Genomic DNA, 26846 nt, shown 5'->3' on the forward strand with positions numbered 1-26846 from the left:
CTTTGATGATATTTTCATTGTTTCAAGAGGGCGAAATCAGACTTCCCTCCCGGTCAGGAGGCAGTGCTGCCTGATTTGATTTCAATGATCCCTCTTCTCCCTTCTCTTCCCATTGCTCTCAGTGTCCCACCAAGCTTGCTGGCACGTGACTAAGATTTCTTTTACAAAGAACAAAGATTAAGGTACTATTTATATTATTATTTGTGAGATAACATTGCAATAGTCATTTGTTAGGAGTCTCATTTACTGTTTTTAGTGTGCTTCAGAGTTAAGGGACTATCATTTAAGGTCAGACTTTTGATGCATGTAAATTAATATTTTATTATTTCTTTCCAGTTATTCTAGAAGTAGAAAGCAGGGAATTATCATTTATTATAGATTTACTGTATGTTAAGCCTCATGCTGAGTATTTTGCTGATGTTCTCCACTATATTCTTCATACCAGTCCTGTGAAGGAAGGTGTCTTATCCTGGTTTGATAGGTGAAGGACCTGTGTTTTAGAAAGGAGAAACGATGCACTCAAATCACACTCTTAACGTGTATTAAATTGGGTTGTTCTGACCCCATCCATATTGTTGCGAATAACTATAAACTTTATAAGTCTTTTATCTTTTCCTAAGATCTGTCCATTTCTTGAGAGAAACAGAATCTGTACTGGATTAATTTGTTAGGCAGGTGAAAAGGAAAAGAATTCTATTTCATATAATTTATGAAATTTTTGGATTGGGACTTTACAACAGACTATCTGTTAATAAGATCATTGTACCGAGGAGATTAATTAATTGAAAGTTTATTTTACTGTAGGATGTATCAGAAGATTGGCTAGGAAATTCAGCTCTTTTTATGACAGGATTATGACTATCAGGCAAAAATAAAAGACTGCTTCTCAATTTTCATCTTTCTCTATTCTTTTCTTCCTTGCATATTTAAAATATTTGTCATTTAGGCATGTCACTTAAATTCAGTATTTTTCAGATTTTTAATCTATAAAACATATGGCAAATGGAATGATTTCTAAGGTCTCTAAAACCTACATATATTGTGGGATTGCAACCACTCAGAACATAACCAGGAAAAGCACCAGTATAACTTCTATCCATCTCTCTTTTCTGCTTCTGATTGTTATTCATTGGAACGTTTTGTGACAGTTGATGTGTACTAAGGTGAAAGTGCATTCTTTTCTGCTTTTTACTAAGGAGAAGTAGATAAATAAGGCATTTATTGCTTGAGATATATATTCTTTGAAAATATAACTTTAAAAAATGGATACAGTGGATATTAAAGGAAAAAAACCTATTACTTTCTTTGGTAATTAAAATAGAATGCTGCTATCTTGAGAGATATATATGAGATAGACACACACATATGTATTTCAAATGGAAATAAGAATTACACATTTAGATTCATTATCTCCCGGCTTTTGGTATATAGGCAGGGTGATACCATAAAGGTGTCAAGATGTATCCATGAGATGAGATACAAATGCAAGTAGTGTAGGCTTCCCTAGCATGGTGATTAGCACATACATTCTCTCTCCAGTCTGAGTTGTGTACAGAAGAGGAAACCTAGATGGTGTTGGAGGAGAAATAAATTGGAAAACATTTCTGTTTCTCCTGAAGCTGAGCTTCACATCGTAGCTTAATTATTTGTGTCTCAGATGTTGGATTTTCTCAAATGTCAGTGATTCAATTATCCAATACTTATTGATTCCTGACCCTTTCTTCAGTACGATGCTGTATGCTGGGGCTTGTAGTAGTGTAAGGTACTGTCATCCACAAGATGACTTGTCTTCTTGAGGATATGGGGAACACACAGAGAATAAGTAAAGAAGAGAAAATAAGATGAGAGCAGCTACCATTCACCCGATGCTTTGTGGGAATCTCAGAGTTAAGTGCTTTATGTTTATAATGGGGACAAAAATGCATCTTCTTGCCCATACCTGAAGGCTTGATACCTCTTGGTGTCACATCAAAGAAAAACATATATTCAATATCAAAACATGTTTCAAATAATATCCATTTACAGAAGACTTCTGTAGATTTATGTGATATATATACATATAAATGTATTTGTGTGCATATGAAATATATTGTAGTAAGTGAAAAAATTGCTTAAAGTTTTTAAAAAATTTTTCATTATTTTATTTTACTTTTTAAAGGTTTATTTTTGAGAGAGAGAGCACACATGTGCAGGTGTGGGGGAAGGGCAAAGAGAGAAGAGACAGAAACACAGAATCCCAAGCAGGCTCCAGGCTCTGAGTTGTCAGCACAGAGCCTCATACGGGGCTCAGCCTCACCAGCTGTAAGATCATGACCTGAGCCGAAGTCGGATGCTTAACTGACTGAGCTATCCAGGCACCCCAAAAATGTTTTTATATGACTCTTAAGTGTTCCACATCACATAGCGGTTGTTCTAATTTTCTACAAGTCTGTAAAAAATAATCACTTGACTTTATATTTAGAGACCTACCACCCCCACCCACATTCTTCTACATTTAGGATGTTTCTTATCCCAGGTAACATTCTGGCCTTTATTAAATATAAAAATTTCATGGTCTCTTTACATTAATTTAAAAATTTCTCCTTTTATTCTTGCTGGCCATGAGGAGTTTGACAAAAACTGAGGAGTGTAAACAAAAACCCTTCTTAGAAACAATGGGTGATTGGAGAGATTGGAAGAAAGACCATGAAGAGTCTTAATTTTGTTGTCTGGCTGTATATGTATATATGTATTTTTGCAAACATAGATCTCCAGTTGTTAGCAAACTCAGGATGTGGATCCTTACATAAATAGAGTTGGTTTTTGAAAGATGAGTGTGATTTCTTTGATGAAGTGGTTAATAGAAGGGTTTCTAAGAGAAGGAGCAGCATAATGGATGAAGAGGATGGCATAAGAAACACATTCTCCTTGGGACTCTTAATCAGGATACAATTGTTGACTTATTTGCAATAGAGGATCCATGAGAGGGAGTTGGGCTTCCTTTTGGATGAGAAGACTGAGGACATATTTTTGACATAGGAAACCAAAGCACAGAAATTTGTCGTTGTTTTTCTATGCAATATTTGAAACATTTAAAGGGATAAATGCAGTCAATGTATGCTTTTCAAAATGTCTGTAAGGCAGATGGGATTGTCTTTCTTTTGCAAATAAGGAGGGCAATTTTATAAAAGGGGAAACGGGTTGTGAAAATCGCTTAAAGTGATAGAGCTAGGATTTGAATGAACCAAGTTTGATCTGACTCTAGAGGTCATTCTCTTAACTATATGCTTAGAAAAATAGACAAAATTGCAGATGTTTCTTAGCTTAAGATCTGTCCTGTTTACTTCAGCTGGACTTGGGAGAAATAAGAACTTTGCCCTTGTATATTTTATCAAGCAGCTAAAAAGGCAAACAATTGTGTTTCACATAAATTATAAAATGTTTTTGGACACAGCATTTAACAGTTGAATTTCTATTTAAAAGTTTATTTTCTAAAGAAACTTGTTTAATAGAAGTTTTACAGTACTATAGAGTTAATCTATGTGAATTACCCTTTTTAAAATGTAAACCCAGTCACCTTCTAGTTCCTTACATTATTTTTCTTCTTTAAATGTTAGAAAATCTCATATTGCTTTTATTAATGAAAACAAACTATCTACTGATATAAAAATGTATAGACATTTATATCATCTATCTTACTACACTGTCTGGGATATCGAGAACAAGGTTCAGTAGAAAGATAAGGGGCATCTTTCTTCCATTTCTGATTTTAAAAGGAGTATTTGTGAATATTCACCAGTGAAAAGATGATTGAGCTAGATTTTGGTAAATTAGAAAGATTTCAAAATTAGAAGATTTCTTCTAATCAAAAAGTTTCTTCTTTGAAAATTTGTTAGAATGAACTTGTTAAAATAAAAAGTTGATTTTTAAGTCTCCTATGAACTTAAAACAAAATTTTTCCAGTGGTTGTACTATTTTAATTTTATTCTTTATATGGATTTCCTGCTTTATTTATTTATTTATTTTAATTTTTTTTTTTTTTAATTCATTTCTGAGAGAGAGAGAGAGACAGCGTGAGCAGGGGNCTTTTAAAAGTGAGGATCAGGGGAGCCTGGGTGGCTCAGTCGGTTAAGCAGCCGACTTCGGCCCAGGTCATGATCTCATGGTTCATGAGTTCGAGCCCCGCGTCGGGCTCTGTGCTGACAGCTCAGAGCCTGGGGCCTGCTTCAGATTCTGTGTGTGTCTCTCTCTCTCTCCTCTTCATCTGCTCACGCTCTGTCCCTCTGTCTTTCAAAAATAAATAAACATTTAAAAAAGTGACTATCAAATTAGAATTTTTAATACATACTCTATTTTTTAAAAGCTTACTTACTTATTATGAGAGGGGGAGCACAAGCATAAATGGGGGAGAGGCAGAGAGAAGGAGACACAAAATCCTAAGCAGGCTCTATGCCATCAGCATGGAGCCTGATGGAGGGTTCGAACTCACAAATTGTGAGATCATGTCTTGAGATCAAGAGCCAGATGCTTAACCACCTGCACCACCCAGGCACCCAATATACCTTATTCTATAGCCAGCACACACTATTCACAGAGAATGAGCTGATGTGGGAACAGAGGTGTCACTAGATAATGGACATTTTTTTTCTTAACATAACTGTGTTTAGTTTTAAATATTCGGACAAATAGCCGGTAGATGATTTTAACTTTTTCTTACATATAGCTTAGCAGGCAATCACCATTGCCTAACTTGTCCATTCACAATTTTATGTGGAATTGGCTTTGGGCTTTTGGCAAGGTGAGGTAGACATTTATGGGAAACTTGGTCTTAGTAACAAGCAGGAGGCTGCCTCCATTTACATATCAAGCATTACTTAATTTATGTAGTTTATTTTACCTTTTATTGTTAACACAAGTAATTTGAGGTGACTTACTTCAAAGATAGTTACCCAGATTGCAAAGATAAACAAGGAAAAAGACTCCTGGTAAATAAGAATTCAAATATGATTTCAAAATCAGTTTATGGCAAATAAGCCTAAGTTTTTCAGCCAAAGAGGCCTACGTTGTTGCAGTTGAACTTCAAATTAGATGTTAAGCTTCCTGGCACCAGCTTGAAAAGGAAACACATAAATTAGTTACTTACTTCATACTTTACTACTTTTAAGTGGAAGCAAAGCCTTGCCTAGTAAGTATTAAATTCTAAAGCTGGAGTCAAAGGGGAAGGCACAGAATATAAAGGAGTGGATATTTTAAGGGGATTAATCCTTCTGAGTAGCTTTTTAAAAAATAATGTTTTTCTTTGGAAAAATTAAAGAGGGTTATGGATTTTCTTCCAAGAAAACAAATTTAGGGCTGAGGCTACATGATTTCATTCCAGTGCACCTTTTGGTACTTGTCTGTGGTTACCTGTGTTGTAAATGATAAATTTTCTTTGAGGCTGAGTTTATTATTAAGTGAGCTAAAGCTGTGCTTCTCAGACCCTAGTCTGTAGGCCTATTCTCTGAACATTTTAAAAATTGGATGTGTTTGTTTTTAGGAGTCTAAAAGTCATATACACATTTAAGATGATCTGAATGACTGGGGAATAATTCAGAGACATTGTTTACATTTGTGTTGATTTTATATTTTTGATAAATGAAAGTATGAATTGCATCATATTCCAGAATACTAATGAAAGCTTCACGGTAGTTCATATAGATAAAAGCAGGGGGAGAATATAGGTGCTGTGGGGGCAGATAATACATGTCATAAGCATGGGGCACTTACAGTAAGTAAACTGTGACATTTATATTATTTGATCATACTTTTTTTTAAACCATATATAGTGCAGCTCCTGAATTTATATGTATGAGCTTGAGAAACCTTGTTAACAACAAATAATCTGTAAAAATTTTTAATAAATGACTTTAAATTTTTCCTATTATTGTAATTTGCAATGTATTATTACATTTTTTGGTCCATCAAAAGCATGGATCAGTGGCTGAAAATCACCATCAAAGAAGAGTAACAAAAATTATAATAACAATGACTCAAATGATGTTTCATTTGTCAAAATGAAAAGAATCCAACCCAAAAGCAAAATATAAAATGTAAAAACAAGCGCGTATATATTTTTCACTATTGAATGTTATATGTGCAACAGTGATTCCACAAAGCAATTTATTAGGCTAAGTAAATGTTCATTAAATTTTATCAATTTTTTTTACACTTGTATGAATGCACTCTTATCATAAAAAGTTAATACTCAGAGATTATCTATGTGTACTTACAGCTAACACTGAGGTCTCTGAGAAAGTATTTCTTTTTAAGCATCGGTATTTTACTCATGTTTGAGAAACACTGAATCAGTAGTTTTACTCTTAAACAGTTTCACGCCCATAGGGATTTCACAGAGCATGCTTTCTTGCACATTTAGAGGTTTTTAAGGTAAAAGTAATAATGCTTACCCAGTTGCTGGGTCTGCTAGAATGAGCACTCCTTAAGGAAACCGGCATAGTAAGACTGGTGCTTGAAAGAAATGTTCATCAACAGGGAAAGTCTGGAAACCCTATCTGGCTGCCATGTTTATGTTACGAGACATATGGGTTTACTCTGACACTTCAGACCCATGGACTCTCAGCTAGTTTTACGCATTTGATAGAGAACCAAGAAATAGTTTATGCTTAGACAAAATGACTTATTTTAGGAGGAAATTCTAGCCACCAGAGAAATCTTATCCTTGTAGTTGATCTGTACAAATCTATTAAGTTTGTTGAATTAGATTTCTCAGCCTCCTGCATCTTTCTTTTGCTGAGCAACTCTGCCTGCCTCTCGCCTATCACCACCGTCCTCGTCTGGTTTTGCTCTGGAGGGCGGTTATGGTAGTCCTTGTGACTTTTGCACTTCACCCCAAATAAATGGTTGGACTAGAAAAGTGGGTGAAACCACTCTTTCCATCACTACCCTAAGGAAATTGATCACGAGGACATTTCTACTTGTAAAAGAAGAACTAGATGCCCTGTGGTATGACGGGTGTCCCACGTGGGACCTTTCAAAGCCTACGGAAGCCCTTAACCCCAGGTCCTTCCCGGAAGCCCAGGGTTGATAATCGGGGTGAATGTCTTCATGCAGCAGATGTCACTATTGCTATCTTATCACTGTGGACTTGTTCATTAGATTCTCATTTATTTATTTTCATTTTTCAGATGTAGGAGGATATTTTTGTGCTGTTCTGTGTTCCAGAAAGCATTATTTTAGGCCAAAACTACTGTGAAGAGGATAATCACAATGATGTTTCGATTTTGCCCCTCCAGTTACATATGTCTGTTTTAGCATCTTGTCAATTAAAAAAAAATTTTTTTTTTTCCAGAACACAGTGTCTTTTAAATTGAATGCTGATCAGAATTAACATACATGTACTCAACAGGGAATTTTGGTTTTGTATTTGAAAAAAAAAAAAAATCAGGAGAAAGCTGTTCAGATTCAAAGATAGGTTTAGTGAGGGTCAAGAGGTGAATACACTCCAGATACTCAAACTAGTTATGTGCACTTGTGGGTGCAAGATTAAGTGGCTTTCATCCAGCTACAGACAGAGTCTGTTGTGGGTTTTTGGAAATCATCCAAATTGTTAATTGCTGTTGAAATAATATTTTAGCAAAAGATGGTAAGATCATTCTTAGTAAACAGAGCTAACCATAGTAGAGGTTTAGAATGAATTTATCCCTTGCTTCCTATAATATTTCTATCCTTAAAAAAAGATTTGCAACCAGATTATTGTATTTTGTGTTCCAGTAATGTATGGTGTGACATTAATTTGATTAAGTACATTTACTGTTATGTTTATAAAGTATTTAAGATTTTGTCAAACTGTTTATAAAAACCAAAAAAAAAGAAATCCCTCATGCAGATGATTCATAAATGTTTATAGCCAAAATCTTTCCTCTGAGATATAGAATCATATATCCAACTGCCTACTTGACATCTTCTCTGGTATGACCCGGCAAAATTAATGCCTCTTCTTTCTCAGATGATATTTATTATTATTTTTGGCAGCCATTCCTATATTTGGTGAATTTCTCACCTTATAATTTCTCATGACCTCAGAAGCAAGTCAGACACTTACCTTTCCAACCATCCTTATAGTTATTGTATTAACAGGTGACCAAATCTGCACCAATCAGAAAACCCAAAGGAACTTTGATTGGGAAGCTATTAACTGCAGAAAAGAGGCACCATGCAGATTTCCTTCTTCAGCAAGTGGAAGCATAGATATCTAGAGGCAACAAAATATGGAACCCAGTCTGGATACTAGGAGCAATGTTGTTTGTGTCCAGCAATGGGAGTCCACAGAGTATATCTTGGTCATTATTTGGGCTTCCTAATATCTTGTAATAACATTCTTTTTCTTTCTGAAAATGATGCAGTAGACTCTGTTTATAATAAAGAACTTGAGTTGATCTTTCCCCCAAAACTGAACTTTATCTTTTGTGCCAGGACTCAAGGAATGCCACCACTATCTGTTTGGGTATATGAGCAAGAAATATAGTTGTATGTTTTGGGCACCTGTCTCTTCTTTACTTCTGTATCTCATGCAGCACCAATTCTTGCTGATTTCTTACATCTTATATAGGTTTTGGATGGTTGCTTCGCATCATCTCCTTCATCTACTACCATACTTTTATATATATATACATACACATACTAGAATGCTGTGGCTGTTTCCTAATTGATCTCCCTTATCCACTCTGCTCATATCCCATCAGCCATCTATTCTGTGTGGATGTAGCCAGAATGATTTTCCAAAATCTGGTTTAGAAGAGCAACCTCCATCTTCCTCACTTTAAATCTTTTTTATGTCTATCACATGTAATACAAAGGCAAACTCATCTTTGCCCGTAAGTCCTTCTTGGTCTTTTTACTTTCTGCATCTCTAGCAAAAAGAAGGGGTAAAACAAGTAAAAAATGCATATCATATCATTATGAATTGTGAGTTCATGCTGGTAGTTCATGGCAAATAAATTGCAAGATCTCTGTGGATCAAATGTAAGGATTTTGAGTACCAGATATAATATATTGTCTTATCTGTGTCTGGGCATGTAGTTGATTATTCAACCACTAGAACTGTGTTGCATCTAGTGGATTGTAGATCACCATGATTGGAGTAAGCACTACCCATTCATGGCCCTTGCATAGTCACTGCTTGTAGGACTATTTAAAAAAAAAAATCACTTTCTTTTTAAACATCACATGAAGAGTTTTTTGGGAGATACATGGTAATACTATATTTAGAAGGACAGACATGTCGGAAACATATTCTTACTTCTCGTTATTCTCAAAGAAAAGAAATTTGATCTTATCCTGAGTACTTAAGATGTTTCCAATAATTTAAACTTGCTTCACATGCATTTCAATAGTAATTGAAAGATCTGAAAATCAAAATTTTGAGATTATTTAAAATTGTCTCTCTTCCATAAAAGAAAGACACTCCCTCTTTGGGGGAATGTTGGGAGACACCTGTCCTTGATTGTTGGTCAGAGTTCCCACTGTTGTTTTAGCTGAAATTATTTTCTATTTTAGCTTCTACAGTACACCCTAGAGAGAAGCTTTAAAAAGTTACTGTGGGAACTGAAACTCTACATAGTTTCTCAATGTTTGTATTCATCCACTGTGCCTTAAGTTAGCATTTATGGAAACATTAAAGTACAATCCTAAGTTGCTCTAAGGGCAAAAAGAGCACTGTTGGAATGGAGGTCTCATGCATGATGCAGCTTTTCTGCTTATGTATAAAAGGAATGTTTTGTTGGGGGAATATCCTTGGGTGATTGTGTTTGCCAAGAGGAAGTTGAATTAATTGTGTATCAACAGTCAGAGAAAAATTTGTGTGCTGTTTCCCTTCACCGTTGGCTAATATGGTATTTCACAACCAGTCAGGTGTGTTTGGTATTTTTATTTATTTTTTAATAACAGCTGGATTGGAGATGGAATAGTTTATCCTAAAGTACATTGGTATGACTCAGTATTATACTTTGCTCCAGTGTTGGGAACCCCTAATTCCACGAAAGCTACCTTAAATTAATGCAGGCTCAGGAGAGGCAATAATTAATTAATGGGTTTCATGTGTTATTTTATCGTCCATTAAATTCTTGAATTATAGATGATTAACCATCTTGTGACCAAAACCACCAATCTCTACATTTGAGGTAATGATACCATTTTCTTTTACCTTTTTAGTTCCTGGGCCTCAGTTTATTTTTATCATATTTGGATAGCTTACAAAGCTACTTGGGGAGACAAAATAAAAATAACCCCATTTTCTCTACCACTCTGTTCTTCCCTCTTTTGCTTATCTTTCCATATCTTAGAATTTAAAGTGTAAACAGTTTGTCTTTTTCTCCTCTCTCTTGGACTCCCACCTTCATTTCTGTGTACTCAGTTTCTTATTTTTTTTTTCTCAGATTTTATGCTCTCATTTCCTTTTGGTTTTCTTTTCCTTTGTTTGTCTTGGGTTCTAAGACAGGCACTATTTTCAAAAACAGACAGATTTTTGGTTCAGATAATACTTTGTAAATAAAAAAAGTAAAAACATGCTTTTGCTTTGTTATTTCCCATTTCTGTAATCCCCACAACAATCTTCTCCAACAATATTTTTGTTATATTGAAAATACTCATCTCTTCTGGACCTCGGATTCTCATCAGTAAAATGGTAGAGAAGAGGTGGATGGTTGTGGTAGGTAATGTCAGAGCCAGGCTGCAGAATCAGGTCTCTGACTGCAGAGCCTGAATTCTTAACTATTTCATAGCTAGGAATATGCTTTTATTTGGACAACAGTGGAATGTATGCTATTCTTTACTTTTGAACATTTTATGAAGCATCTTCAATTATAGTTAGAAACGTTAGTGGTTCTTATAGTTTAATAAAGGAAGCAACTTCCTTGGTTTGCCAGTTAAGCTGCTCTTATAGCTTGATTCTCCTTGAACCTGAAAACTCAGCTGAGAAAGTTTGCTCAACCTTAGTTCTTCTGTAATTGATTATCGCTTGCCAATTGTTTATTCAGTAGTAGTTGTTATCTCTTATTAATGTTGAGGCAAAATAAAGCCGATTCTTCTAATGTATTAAAATAAAGTTTTGGTACCTTTAGACATACTGTGATTATGGAGTAGAGTGTTTTGACTTTGGAAATATCTATTTATATGGAAATATAGAGCACTGTACACTCAATCTCTACTGACCTTGGGATCTAGCGTTCTATTATTAACAGGGTTATAGTATAGCCAGACAAAAGCCTGGAATTGTTAGTATGATATTTCATCTTTAGACAGTTTCTAGAGACAGCAGGCTATACAACCTTCTCTTACCTTTCACTGTTCTTTCCAATTTGGGTTCCCTTGAAAAGGCAAGTGATGATTACAAAATTGGATACAGGACAAAGATTCCCTTACTTTTTGGGGTAATGTAACTCGGATTATTCTCTCTGAAGTTGCTTTTCATTTTAGCAACTGCTTTTCAAAAACATCTCATTACTACATAACATAAAAGCTGTGTAGTGTGAGAGCCATGAGAGGAGAGCCAAGATTTCAGAAACAGGACAAATCTTAGAACGGGAGATCTTTACTTAGATCTGTGGTCCTTTACTGTGCAGTTAAAGGGGTATGTGTGTTTCTGGGGAGAATGTTCTAGATTTACATGAGATTTCAGGGGAAAAAAAGAGGAAAACGAGAAAGGAAAGTTAGAGAGGCACAGAAGGAAAGAGCTGGGAAGGGAGGGTTCACCCACTGGGACAAAAGGGGTTAGTAGGTGGTAAATTTACAGAAGCGTTGAGAAAAGTTTAAGTGCCTATGAATTAGAAGATTTTGAGTATACTACTCCTTAACATTGTTATCTCATGTTTTACCCTTGAAAATATTCTTTTTCTACATTTTCTAGTTTGTTTTTGTCTACTATGTGGTGGAGAAAAGAATGAATATATCCAAAGGAACAAGCATTAAGGGCCTACTTAATCAGCATTCTTTGGCATGTCTTGGAGACAATCTCATTTAGTCCTGAGAGAATTTCAAGATAAGGAAACTAAGACAGAGAAAGGTGAAAACTAGGCTGTCCAAGAGATGGGTGGGAGGTAGGGAGAACTGGAGTCTTGAAAGACCCTGGAGAGAAAAAAAAGCACAGCAGATTGTAAAATCAACCTCTTCTAAAGAGGAGGCAGATGATACAAATTAATGCTGCTAATAATCATACTGCACAAGTTTTCTGTATCATACAGAGGAAAATGAAAATTTTGGTGATCAAAGGAGGGGCCAGGTAAATTAAAGCTTTTACTTTCTAAGATGTAGGAGATGGACATTCAACTATAGCACAGTGTTTAGTCCAGTTCGTAATTCTTTTTTTTTTTCCCCAATGTTTTATTTATTTCTAGGAGAGAAAGAGAGAGACAGCGTGAGCAGGGGAGGGTCAGAGAGAGGGAGTCACAGACTGAAACAGGCTCCAGGCTCTGAACTGGCAGTCAGCACAGAGCCCGACGTGGGGCTCAAACCCACGAACTGCAAGATCATGACCTAAGCGAAAATCAGACGCTTAACCGACTAAGCTACCCAGGCGCCCCCAGTTTGTAATTCTTAAACATGTAGCCGATAAACCCCCTGAGGAGGCTGGTCTCCCACGAAGAAAAACTGTTGTGCTAATTTTACATGAAACCTTTTTACACGAAACCTCCTTTTTTAGTGTTTCGTGTTGTCTGAAAATTTTAAAAGCTGTTCTGTTTTCAAATGTCAGTTGGATGCTTAGAACAAATACAAAGCCATTACTCTCAGGGATTAGAAGAAATTTTACTCCTGCACCACGTGAATGAAGTGGTTTTATATTTTGCCAAGGCAATGGAAAGCACATTTTAGAGAGAGAAACTTTGTTGGAAATTGAATTCTGCTAAGATGCAAGTTCGGTTCTTGTGTATTAGAGTCTGAGGGATCAGTTTACTTTTCCGACTCGAATATTTTATGATGTGTGTCTCATTCTTTCTTTTAGAAACAAACTATATGATATAGGGAGTGAACTACATTAGAAGAGAAGCATAATCTTAAGAAATAATAGAATATAGAAGATTGAAGGATTAATAATAGACCATGCAAAAAAATGAGGGCACCTATCTCAACCCTACCAAATGATGGAGTCTTTTAAGGAATTGTTAAGATTGAGAACTCTGTTTTTTTTTTTTTTTTAAATGTTTATTTACTTCGGCACAGAGCCCCATGTGGGGCTCCATCTTATGAACCATGAGATCATGACCGAAGGCAAAATCTAGATTTTGCCAGATCTTAAGCAACTGAGCAACCCAGGTGTCGCTGAGAACATTGTTTCAAGTCATGTCAGTTTCCATGAGATTTTTTTCCTTTTTGTTTTATATTTGAAATAAAACCGATACAGTTACCATTTTTGAGATTCTTCATTTATTACTTGCTTTCAGTTGAATTCACCAAAAGCCTACATGTACAAAAAATTTCCTCTCTTAGGTCCTAGGTGGAAAAAACATTTCTGATCTTTATAACTTTACACTAGGGCTGGGAGTTGCACAGGTAGATATTGTGTAATTGGGAGATAGCAAGCATTATTGGAGTGCTTTGGATACGCAGAACAGGAAACACTGATAGGAAACACTGATAAATAGTTGTCAGATTTTGTCAGAAAATACTTTCAGCTTCACACTGAATGCTTCAGACATTGTTCTAGATTTTTAGAGGAACACGATACATGAAAACTGAATTTTTTGTGGAGTTTTGCACTCAAGTAAACAAATTCAGTAAGTTGCAAGTACTGTGAAGGAAATAACAAAGAAAAACACATTAGACGGAATCTTACTTAGAAGGAACTACTTTAGTTAACAGACCAAGGAGTGCTTCATCACTAAATGGTATTTGAAAAAGACCCGAATGATGAAAATAATCCAGTGGAGTGGAGAGTATTGCAACCTGAGATAGGCACAAGATTGGAGTTTTGAAGGGCAGAAGGAAGCCCACTCTGTCTGGAGCATGTTGAGTTAGGGAAGAAAGGGCTAGGAGATAATGTGAAAGAGGAAGGCAGGGGTCAGATAATATTGAAGCTGGATAGGCTTGAGTACAGACTTAGGATTTCCTTCTCATTGCAATATGGATATGAAAAAAGATCAACTGTATGTTTTGGAAAAAAAAATTAATCTGGTTGTCTGTAGAAAACTATTGTAGGGCTGCTAGTGTGGAAACCTGTTACGAGTGGTGGTTCTAGTCATTCTCTGAGAGATGATAGGAGTTTGATAAACTAGGAAAGATGAAGAGAAGTGGGTGGATTGAGGACATAGTTTGGAAGCAGCAAGAATAGAAATTGGTAGTGGATTATAAGAGGAAAGTAAAGAAAGGGGGAAAATCAAACTGATTCCTAGCTTCTAAGTTGTAGTTGCTTGGGAGATTTACACCTAATCAGATGAAGAAAAATGGGGTGAGGAGAAGCTCAAAAAAAGAAAATGAGAAGCTGAAATATCGAAAATAGGGCAATGGCATTGTCTTTAGCACAAAGAGAATAGCAACAGAAAGACTTAAGAGACATTAATTTTACAACAAAGGAAGCAATCATCCTGGACGGGCTGGGACCCCAAAACACAGTTTCAACTGTCACTCTTCTCTCTTCCCAGATATCCTGATTATTGCTTCTTAAGCTGGCTGGGCACGGAATTCTACTAATGTACAGTCTCTCTGGTTTTGTCACATCAACAGTTTCTGGCATGTTCTTTGTTTCTACTAGGAAAATCTCACTCAATGCCAAGAAAGAACTTTTGCATATTGTGTTGGTGCTTTGGTAGCTCTTCAGAACATACAACAATTCTTTTCTTATTAGGATAGAATATTACTTAAGCCTTTGGACTTAGACTGGAACTATGTCATTGGTTATCCTTCATTTGGATTACTTAGCCTGAATAATCATGTGAACCAATTCCATATAATAAATCTGTGTGTGTGTGTGTGTGTGTGTCCTGTGGTTGTGTTTCTCTGATGAGATCTGACTAACACACTCTTTATGTTGGTGTACAAAAATTCAGCATTTTTGATTTTCATTCTCAAGCTATCTATATTTCCAGGAAAACTTTCATTTCATTTAGTACATCTTTGTACCCTGATGAGACTGAATGAGTGAAGTAGACACAATATATATAAAATCACTGATAATATTCTCTTTAAAACATAAAGAGCAAAAGAATTATGTCTATTAATATTTATTGGCTTTCCACATGTGGTCCAGGGAATACCCTTTTAGGGATCAGCATAGTCAAAACTACTGTCCTATTAGAACTAAGATATTATCTTCCTTTATTTTTTCCTCTTGTTTTCTCATGAGTGTATGGTAGAATTTCCCAGAGACTACGTGATATCTGATATTACAACAGATTGCATGGAGAAGCAAAACAAGAACGTAGCTGTCTTCTATTAAGTCAAACAGGAAGGAGATTTGCAAAAATGTAAAACACACTCGCTACATACTATTTTTTGTTTTGAAAAATATAGTAATTTTCATAAAAGCATGTTATTTAGGTTAACATGTAATGGATTTATTATTGCTAATCCTAAAAACATTAATAATCATTTTTGAGACTTCTTAATTAGAATTTCTAATATGGTCAATATTGATAGGTAGAACTCACAGAAACAAAAGCTCTTTGATGTCCTCAATCATTTTTAAGAGTGTAAAAGGGGTTCTGAGACTAAAACATTTCAGGACCTTTGCTTTAATTGATAGTTTTTCATATACACGACTGGTTCTCCTAAAAATGTTAAGTGCGTCCTTCCAAAACATTACACCCTTTCATCAAATGATTCCAATTGTTTGTTTTATTTTTGCTGCTGTTTTGACATCTTCTGATAATTTCTCTCACATAAAGGTAAAATTGGTAGGTACTCCCTCAGCAGTTATATGTTGTTATATTTTGAGAGCTAGTCTGTGTTTCCCTCTCCTTTATCCACTCACCTAAATAACCAACTAGCAAATATTTATTGAACTTCTACTACATATAAGGCCCTTGTTCAGTGCTGTGTCCATTTTCAATTTGTTGCTTTTGCAGCTCTAAATCCACCCTTTATTATCTGCTCTGTGATAGTGGACCTTGACGATTTAAGCATGTCTCCTTTGTAGCTAGCACAGTGTTACTCTATGTAGTTTGTCACACAGTGTTTGGTAGTTTGCTGGTAGCAGTTTCCTGAAGGGATTTTTAGCAGGAAGGCGTGTTTGAATTATGCTTCTGTTTTAGTTTCTTTCATGCTAATACTGAATAGCTGGTACTTGCCCAGGGATGTGCACAGTACATGCAGTGTTTGTGTGCTTGTGGCCCCAGCCCTGGCCTATGACCTTGCTGTGGCCCTCCCAACGTGCACACAGCACACCCCCGGCCTCATGCCACCCTGATGTGTGGGAGTGTGTCCTGCTGGGGTATCACCCAAGTGACCCCACAAACTTCTTCACCATCCAGTATGCTGCAAAACTACATCTTTTTTTCTAAGAGGATCTGGTTCTTAGCAATCTCCTTCCCCTTTTCACATTTTCTTTTCTTTCCTTGGTTATTGTGGTGACTCTTTAGGCTTCTCTTTACAACTTTAGAGTTTCCGCATCTCATAGTTTATAATTCTTACGTTTATAATTCTTATGTTATGCTTTCGTGGTTACATTTTCTATGTGGCTTCTCTCTTCTGATGGGATTTTTAATAAATTACATGCTTTCCATAAACAATACCTATATAAATTATTTAAAATTTGTACAGGGGCGCCTGGGTGGCTCAGTCGGTTAAGCATCCGACTTCGACTCAGGTCATGGTCTCAAAGTTCGTGGGTTCGAGCCCCGCATTGTGCTCTGTGCTGGCAGCTAGCTCAGAGCCTGGAGCCTGCTTCAGATTCTGTATCTCCCTCTCTCTCTGACCCTCCCCTGCTCACTTGCTCTCTCTCTCTCTCTCTCAGAAATAAAAACATTAAAAATCATAAAATAAAATTTGTACAAAAGCAGTGCATAATTAAAGGCCACAACCAGAAAGACAGACTGTGTATCAAAAAGTTTCAAGACAGGAAAAGCTCAACATGGACTGGGGGCTGAGGCAGATCAATGGGCAAGAATTGGCAAGGGGTTGGGATGAGGGGAGGCTTCCTTACACAGGCATGAGCCTCTTCTGGAGAAGAAAACTGGCATGGTATGTGGAGAAAATAGTGAGGGTTCTGTCTGATTAGAGAAGGTAGTTGGTGAGAAGTTGTAGGAGGTCAAGTGGCAAAGGTACTTGGGGGCAAGATCATGGAAGGTTTGTCAGTACCAGCCAAAGAAGTGGACATTTCTCTCTCAGTTTAAAACTCTTAAAAAATTTTTTTTAAACATTTTTATTTATTTTTGAGAGACAGAGAGAGACAGAGTGTGAGCAGAGGAAGGACAGAGAGAGGGAGATAGAGAATTTGAGCTGTCACGTAGAGCCTGACACAGGGGGCTCAAACTCAGAGCCCTACCCTGGGCTCAAAGTCATGAGCTGCGAGATCATGACCTGAGCTGAAGTCGGATGCTCAACCGACTGAGTCACCCAGGTGCTCCTCTCTCAGTTTAATTAATAGGCACATTCAGTGGATTTTGAATAAGAATTGACTTAATAAAAATATTATGTTAGTGTACTAAAAGGATATATATATATATATACACATAAATAATGGAGTTCTGGATGAAGTATGGAAACCTATTTGTCATTTATAATTTTCTTTGCAGTTAATCCTATTCATAGATGTATATCTCAAAGATAAAATTTTCATTAATATATAAAATCCATAGGGCATTATTAATTCATCTAGATATTAGACTATGGCATTTATGAAAATAGGACTTGTTTTCTTTGGTTATTCTTTTAAGCAAAAGTTGCTGTTTAGTCCAAGTACTCACTGCCCCCCCCCTTTAATGAATTGAATTAAGAAGTTTCTGATATTTGTATTGTGTTTTTTTGAAAGCCAAGTGCTGTTAATGTGTAGGATGCAAATAGGATTTATTTTTAAAAGGCAAATATCTATGTTTGTTTCCTAAGTATTTTTCATTATTTATTTGATGTTACTTAGGTAAGATAGTATTCACATAGTTTCTTTCTATTTTTAAAGTACAAATCTAATGCATGTTCATTTTAGAACATTCAGTGAATGTACATAAAAATAAGAAAACAGAATACATTTATAGCTCCCTTTGATAATATAGTTAATAACTATTTGCTATATTTTCTTTTGTTCCAGTCATATGTGCATGTTTATGTGTATATATATGAACACATACACTTACACAATTGTATTTATTTTTAGATGTATATTTTCCAAATGTCTATGTTTTATAATTGCCTGTTTTACTTAACATATTGTGAACCTCTTCCATCAAGTGGTTTTAGTAATTTGTTTTTAATTACTGCATAATTATTCATCAAACTGATTTACCATAATTTTATACATTGCCTGTTATTGGATATTTAAAATATCTTGTTTTCTCTATTTTTTTACTTTATTTTTTTTTTAAAGATTTATTTTTAAGTAATATCTATTCCCAGCATGGTGCAAAAGTCATGTGCTCTATTGACTAAGCCAGTGAGGGGTCCCTGTTTTTCTCTGTTTTAGATAATGTAAGGATGAGATAGATATCTTCTTTTTGAAACTACATCTTTTGCGGGGCGCCTGGGTGGCTCAGTCGGTTAAGCGTCCGACTTCGGCTCAGGTCATGATCTCACAGTTCGTGGGTTCGAGCCCCGCGTCGGGCTCTGTGCTGACAGCCAGCTCAGAGCCTGGAGTCTGCTTCAGATTCTGTGTCTCCCTCTCTCTCTGACCTTCCCCTGCTCACGCTGTCTCTCTCTCTCAGAAATAAATAAAAAACATTAAAAAAATTAAAAACAAAAGAAACTACATCTTTGTATATATACAAATTGTTTATCTAGTTTACATTCTTCATTTTGGAATCACCATCAGAGGGTGTCTATCACTTTTAAGGTTTTTGATTCTCATTGTCAAAATGTCCAAAAAAGTTACACTTAAAAAAATATTATAAGCCTAATTAGTTTTTCTTTTATGTCTTAAATGATATATTTGACAACTCCATTTCTCAAGAGACTGTAAGGAATATTTGTAAGGCCACATTAAAGAAATTACATTAATTAAAATTTAGTGCTTAATATATGTATGACACAGATGTCTCATTAAGTCTGGAAATAGTTAAATCACAACTAAATAGAACTGAACTCTTATTAGAAACCTGAGGGATTAGTTAGCTGGTGACAGAACTATAGTAAATAAGCTTAAATTAGGACATAAAGAATGAGGAAAATGCATATTATAGAATATCCTGATGCTAAGTGGTATAGCCAGTTATTCTGGGAGACTGTAGAAGTAATTTTTAGGAGTTGATAAGAATAGCATTGTGTTCTCTATGTTTGCGATGATGGAAGTAAATCTTATGTCAAATAGGCAGCTACCTCCATGGTCCTGCTGAGTAAATTGCCACTGTATGAAATCACTTGGCAGAAGTATTTGATTGGCTTTTTGGTGCTATCACTTGCTTCTTCCTTTCTGGAATTGTGCAGTAAATGCACATTATTTCATAATACTCTGAAATTGTAGCAATAGGTGGCATTGTAAGAAGCCCATTTAGCAGGAACTTTCATGGAAATGAAATATCAGCACTTAAAAATATTAACTTGTCTTGAAATGCTGGAATAGTTTGAGCAAGCTTTTATTTTGTGCCTTTTGTCTTTTCTAATGATCCAGTTGGTAATTCCTATAAATTAATATGCTTTGCTCATCCCATTTCCTTAATAAGAACATTATTATAGTTTAAAAGTGCAGCTGGGTAAAAATTGCTAAATGGTCTTAATGGTAAATATCACACTATATAATTAAGATGTATGACAAAGCATGATTTATGCCAAAGCTTATTTTATAATGGAAGAAAATAACGATTTGAAAGCCTGTAAGTCATTTAGAGAGTGCTACTTTGAAATTGACAATCAGAAGCCATAATTGATGAAGACTTATAAAAATAATTTAAATCTACTACTGCCATCATATGTCCCTGGGATAAAACTGTTCTCGCAGTGGAGAAGTAGGTCACAGGCTTGTTAAGAAGCTGAAGCCCAAAAATGTTAAGTACCTTATCTAAGATCTCATGCCTGGTCTTAGTTAAAAGTGATCATTAGTCTGTTCTGCTTATAGTGACTCTGAAAGACATCTTGACAAATCAGCCATGGACCTCAGAATGTGATGAGTATAACCAAGAATAGAAACATCCTGCTTGTATAAATTGGGTTGGGATCCAGGATATCCTGTTTAAAAAAAAAGGACATAATTTCTCCAAAAATATACATGACCAATTTATTCTGTTAATGTGCATGCAATCTGTGAGAATCAGGAAGAAAAATTAAAAGGATTCCAGGTTATAAGAGGAGATGAAAACTGAGAAAAATGTAGTGAAAGTAATATCAGTAACTGTCACTAGTGTAAGCTTATTCTATACTTTGCCTGATAACTGATAATGTCATCATATGAAATCTTCAGGAAAGTTCTGAACTCTAGAGTGGAAATTGGTCAGATTTGAAAGTTTGGTTTCTTGGGTAGTAAAAACTCCTCTTACCTGGCATGATTTGAACCCACTTTTGGAGTTAATGGAACTAGTTAGACTACTAGTCAATGAGTATTTGGTGTGTTATGTAAAAATTACTGTATTTTAGGGGAGGAAATAGGGTTGATCGGTCAGGAAGAGAGGTCCCAATGTAGTCCTTTTAACACTGGGTTCTGTAACGCTACACCTAATACGTTCTGGTTAAAATTAAATCCTCGGGGAAAAATTACAGTAACATTTGTGTTCTACCTGAAGCATGACAAATAGGCATATTTACATTTTGGTGATAGGTATATTTGTTAAAATCCACAGTGACATGGAAAAAAAAAAAAGACTGGTGATTTTTCTGCACAGGTTCTTGGGCCAGCAGCAGCAGCTGATGTTTAAGACCCATTTTTATACTTAGCCTTAAGACTGTGTGTTTTAGGGCAGGACTGTGAGGTTGGGACTCCATATGCCGTGTGCTTCCCTGTGACAGATAGCCAGTAAATATTTATTAAATCAAAGGTGATGGACTTAGACTGGTATTTTCAAACCAGATTTCTTGCTGCTCTAGGGAGCATTTGGAGGGGCTATGGCAGAACTGGGGCCAGGAGCCGTGGTGATTAGCTGACCGCTTGGTGGGCAAGGCTCCAAGTAGTCAAATCGACTATGTGTCTGATTCTCAGATCTAAAAATTTGACATTTTCAACTTCTGTCCTCACATTTACACTGCAAAGTATCCTTATTCCCTGAACTTAAGTTCAAAGAGGTTAGTACATCGCAAAAAGTCACCCAGCTTGTACGGGTGATCTGGGAATCTGCAATCAGAAATGATTTTGTCTGCACTCTACGTTAGCCCATCTCTTTGCAATCGTATTATGATAGGGAGAAAAAACCCTGCACCTTCTGTGTAACTCGGGCCAGTGAGGCATTCCTCTTGGTTGTTCGCTTGCTTAGTAATAAAAAGATCTTTGTTTAGTAAGACTAGAGGTATTTTAGGGTGGGATCTGGATTTGAACCAGGCTCTACCTAGTCTATTTGACTTTGAATAAGTTACTAAATGTACCTCAATTTAGTAATTTATAAAACAGGCTGTTTCAGAGAGTAAATGAATTAATGCATATTATGTACTTTGAACAATGTTATTTACTAACAATTGAATTCACCTACTTACTTGTTTGATATCTTTCTATGGATTTATTCTGGAAGCCAGTCTTTTTTGAGTTAGCTTTAATGCTCAAAATGGATTGGTATTATTATTAGCATTTCTTCTGTTATTAGATATTCCCTTTTGCTTACATGTCTATTTAGCTTTATTATATGTGATGTCATTTCAGGTTCCTATATGATAGTGGACTCTTCAGATCACGACCCTGGAGAAAAAGCCAGACTTCAGCTGCCTACAATGAAGGAGAACGACACTCACTGTATTGATTTCAGTTACTTGTTATACAGCCAGAAGGGGTTGAATCCTGGCACTTTGAACATATTAGTTAGGGTGAATAAAGGACCTCTTGCCAACCCAATTTGGAATGTGACTGGATTCACGGGTAGAGATTGGCTTCGGGCTGAGCTAGCAGTGAGCACCTTTTGGCCCAATGAATATCAGGTAATCATCTGTGCTTTCCTGGTTTATGCTTTAATGTCATTGGCTCTCACTGTGTATATAATACTTAGAGGTAAGCACTAGCCCATTGGAATAGGAGATGATCTCTTTCACCCTTGTCTAGTCCTGTTCTTGAGGAAATGTTTAAATACATTGGCACAAAACCTTCAAAGCAGAGAGAACATTTCTACGTACAGAAAAATTGTAGTTTTAGTATCAAAATGTGTTGGGTGTTTGGCAGAGAACTACTTATTAACACATATTTCCATGTGTCTGTTCAGGAAGAAAAAGTCCTTTTGATTTGAGTGCATTATTCAAACTGGATTGGTTTGCTGACTTCCTGACAGCAACATTTAGAACTACATGAAATGAGTGTTTCATGAATTATGTCATCTAAGGGGGAGGCATTTTGAAAAATTATTTACATTTTTTTTTCAGTTACATAGAGTTTAAAAATAAGCAAACAAAAAAAGAAAAGTTATCCACATGTCTTTGCCCCCCCCCCAGAAATACTTAATTTAATTATGATTAAACCAGGTAACAAATAATATCAATATCTACTTTATGTTTTGTGAGACTGATTTTATATGGTTTAACAAAAAAAGATCATTTACCAGTTGGAGAGTTGTTCAAAATCCTCTCCATTGGGTTCAGGGCAGCTATTCCCTACTTTTCTGAAACATTGCCTTATGCCACCTTGTTTTTCCTGAAGGAGAGTTTTCGTAAACCATATGGTAACCAAAAGAGATCCAAAGTGGATTTCTGCCTTTTTTTTTTTTTTAAACAGGAGGGGCTTATTTTTATTTTTTACTTATTTTTTAAAGTTTATTTTATTTTTGAGAGAGAGGGAGAAAGCCAGTGGGGGAGTGGCAGAGAGAGGGGCCAGAGAGAGAGAATCCCAAGCAAGCTCCACACTGTCAGCATGGAGCCTGATGCAGGGTTCAATCTCATGAACTGTGAGATCATGACCTGAGCTGAAATCAAGACTCAGATGCTTAATTGGCTGAACTTCTCAGATGCCCTGTTTTTATTATTTAAAAAGTTTTTACTTATTTATATTTTGGAGAGAGAATGTGGGCACACGTATGTGCGCATGAGCAGGAGAGGGGCAGAGGGAAAAGGAGAGAGAATTGTAGTCAGGTTCTACACCTAGTGTGGAGCCTCGTATAGGGTTCAGTCTCTCAGTCTGAGGACCATAAGATCATGACCTGAGCTGAAATCAGTAGTAAGACGCTTAACTGACTAAGCAACCCAGGGGCCCTGGATTCTGCTTTCATGACAAAAGATGAAAAGTTAAAATAGCACTCAGACTTTGTTTTCGCAGCGAGCCATTATGGAAGCAGCACTCAGCCCAGCTGCGTGACGTGAGGAGCCCCACCAAACTCCTTCCCCAGTAACTACATTCAGCAGCTTAGCATCAAGCCACCATGTCTTTGAACCATGTCCGTGAGCATCTGTGCTTTATCTGAATTTATTTAGTGCATCTGTTAGCAAGATGTGTCCAAAGGTATCAGAAAAGGCTAAGAGATTATTTTTGGGTCTGGGAACACTCAAAGAATTTTCCATATAAATTAGTGGTAATGGCTTCTTCACTTTATCCTGTTTAGGTTTATGAAAAGTTTCACAAGAACCCTATACTTTCAATAGTGGGGGAAATGTGACCCTGGGCACAGAAATTCACTTTTATGTTAGGTCTTGAGATTTAAACTTCTAAAAGACTTGTCTATATGTAGTTTATTCCTGAACCTGATGAGAATGCATTATATGAAAGCTTACTTTATTTTGGTGGGTAATTTATAAGCTAAGAACAGTTTCATTTCTGCTTTTTAAAAATGAACATTTTTTTTTCAGGTTAAACTTTATTCCTAGGGGAGGGAACACAATACATTGTTTTAATTGCTTTATCGTGTGTTGATTTTTCTATTTTATTAAAAAGCCTCTTACTTCCTAGGTATGGTTCCACAGGTAAGGTTCTTTGTTCAAATACATGTGTCTATGGGGATTTCAGTGGATTTCCATCAGCTACTACTTGATTCCGTTATTCCTGAACTGAAGGATATTGTTCTTTAGTGTAGGAAAGCTGAAAGCTGTCTGTGGGAGGTGAGAAGCATATGAAACTGATGCTAATTCAGTAGAAGTAACATCAACGGGCTCATCTCTGACAACAGTGGCCCTTCATTGGCTGGGTTACCCTCACAACGTGTTGTCATTACACTGACTTCACTGGAATATGTTACTGGAGCTTGACACTGAAAAGAAAAAGTTGATTTAACAAAATAAAACTATCAACAGATTCAGCCTTCTTAAAGTGAATTTAAGCCCAAATAACAAATTAGTGAAATTGTCAAAAATTTGGTTTTCGGAGTCAGACAGCCTGTGTTCAGCAGTGTTTGCTCTTTGCTATCTGTATCGATTGTTGTCTAAGGAATCAAATTGTTAGTTTTATCTTTAAAGAAAAACATAAAAGTGGATTTTGATAAATCTAACAAGTAATATATTTAGGTATCATGCTAATGCTCCTTCACAGCTGAGAACTAGCATACATACAATTACCTCTTCTTATTTTTTGCAAGATCTGTCTTTGAGTCATTGATGTTAGTAACATTTTCCTATGGCACACATTTCTGCAGGGTTATTTTTAATGTTAAGTTACACTATCAAGGAGTGGATGCTACTTTTATTCAGTCTCCTTTGCCTGACAAAGCTCCCCAGGTTATTTTAGCAATCTGTGCAAAAAATGCCTGTGTCAGTTCCAGCCTGGACGGTGAGATCTTTCTAGAGAGCTCTTGTCAGAGAAAAAGATTACTTTGTAACTTGGAACCTATAGGTAAACTTTTCTTTCTTGCAGATTGAAATTTGACCAGTAGATCATTACTTAAGTGATTAGTTATGTTTCTTCCACACCTGTTTTCCTTAACCTGAAAAACTTAACAATCAATGACAGCAAAAAACAGAGTTGAATATTTTTTATTCATGTGCTTAGTGCTCAATAAATTACTTGATTGATGATTTCATTGATTCTGTCATTTAGATACCAGTTGTACCTGTATAGTGGTTATTAGAAACAACCAGCACAACGTAAACTAGATTTATGTATCATTTTTGTTGTTAAGAAATAACATGGAAAACTTTTGATTATTGCTTAATATAGAATCTTTATGGATTTTTAAAAATTAAAATTTAGTCATTGCATTGTCCTATGTTGGAAGCCTACCTACATTTTAATTCTTAAAGAAACACTGCATATATATTTTTTTCCTAGACTTTAGATTAAGTAGAATTATTATATGCATAGAAAATAATCTTCTTGGTTCCACAGTTTATTGAACTTTGATTTTCTAGAGATTTTACACTTTCCAAAACTACTTTAAGAACCTTCTCATTTTTAAAATTCCCTTTTCTCTCATGTTTCTAGTGGAGAATCCTATCTTTTATTGACCTAATCCATTCATTATCTGACCATCATTCCAGTATACTCCTTATCATCAATTTCAACAACAACAACCAAAAAGAAAATTGCTCCAGAATGCTACTCTCTTAATTATTATAGGATAATATTTATATAAAAATCATACTCCTGGAAGTGAGGTAAAATCAAAGCAAAAGAAGAAAACACCTCTCTACAAACTGGCTCTTCTCTTTTCCCTTCTTATGTTGAAGTAAAAATCTGAAACAGATGTAGTATGTCTTCCGTGTGATTTCCCCTTCCTGGAAATTCCATATTGCCAGCCGCCTCCATAGAAAATGCCTGAACAGGAGGTTGATTATGCTCTGGACCATTTAATAATGAGAAGATACCAGTTTTTAACCCTAAGAAACTTGAACTCTTATTTGAGAAAGGAAAAATAAATTATACATATGAAATTATGAAATAAAGGCGAAATTATGAATTTTGGTCTCCTCAAAGATCAGTATAGGCTCATAGACTTTGGAGCCAGTTCTTCCTACATGAATCTTGACTCTGATTCTTAGCATTTGGACAGCCTAAAACACATCCCTTAATTTTTTTTTTTTTTTTGATGACAGTTTCCTTATCTGAAAAAATGAGGATGACAACAATACCTATCTATCTAATTGGTTGTTGTTTTCTGGGAGTTAATATGTATAATGTATATGTTATACATATAACATTATGTATATGTATTAGGTATATGTATGTGTATATTAGGAGATATATATATATATGAGATATGTATATATGAGATATATATATATCTCAGCTACTACTAGGAGAGTGTCTGACACATAGTATGTGTTTACCATAAAGTTAGATTAACATGATGGATAAATGAAAGATTTGTGAACTCTGTATTGGATTTAATATATGCCCAGCATTTTCTTCTCTTTGAAAGCATTCTCTTCTTTTCCTTTTTCTTTTTTTTTCAAGATTTAATTTTTTTGGAGCAGTTTATGTTCACAGCAAAATTGAGAGGAAGGTACAAATATTTCTCATATACCCCCATTCTGAACATCCCCCACCATTCATTGGAGTGGCTAAACCTATACTGACACCTAGCAATCACTCAAGGTCCATAGTTCATTTTATTTTAGGGTTCACTCCTGGTGCCGTACATTCTAAGAGTGTAGACAAGTGTATAATGACATGTATCTGTCACTGTAGCATCATGCAGAGGAATTTCACTGCCCTAAAAATTCTCTGTGCCCTGCCAATTCAATTCTCCTCTTCA

At 35.7% G+C, this 26846-nt stretch overlaps 1 protein-coding gene across 3 annotated transcripts in view; it reads left to right on the top strand.

Annotated features, from left to right (window-relative positions):
* The window catches only part of PTPRK (protein tyrosine phosphatase receptor type K), a 421190-nt gene that overhangs the window by 51191 nt on the left and 343153 nt on the right, over positions 1 to 26846 (top strand). For all 3 annotated transcript variants that reach the window (XM_077769421.1, XM_077769423.1, XM_077769422.1), the window contains exon 2: positions 21890 to 22161. In XM_077769421.1, coding sequence (XP_077625547.1) covers positions 21890 to 22161 — 272 coding nt within the window. The remainder of the gene's footprint in view (positions 1 to 21889; positions 22162 to 26846) is intronic.

This window comes from Crocuta crocuta, unplaced genomic scaffold (assembly GCF_008692635.1).
Source record: "Crocuta crocuta isolate KB4526 unplaced genomic scaffold, BGI_CrCroc_1.0 scaffold646, whole genome shotgun sequence".
Classification (NCBI taxonomy): domain Eukaryota; kingdom Metazoa; phylum Chordata; class Mammalia; order Carnivora; family Hyaenidae; genus Crocuta; species Crocuta crocuta.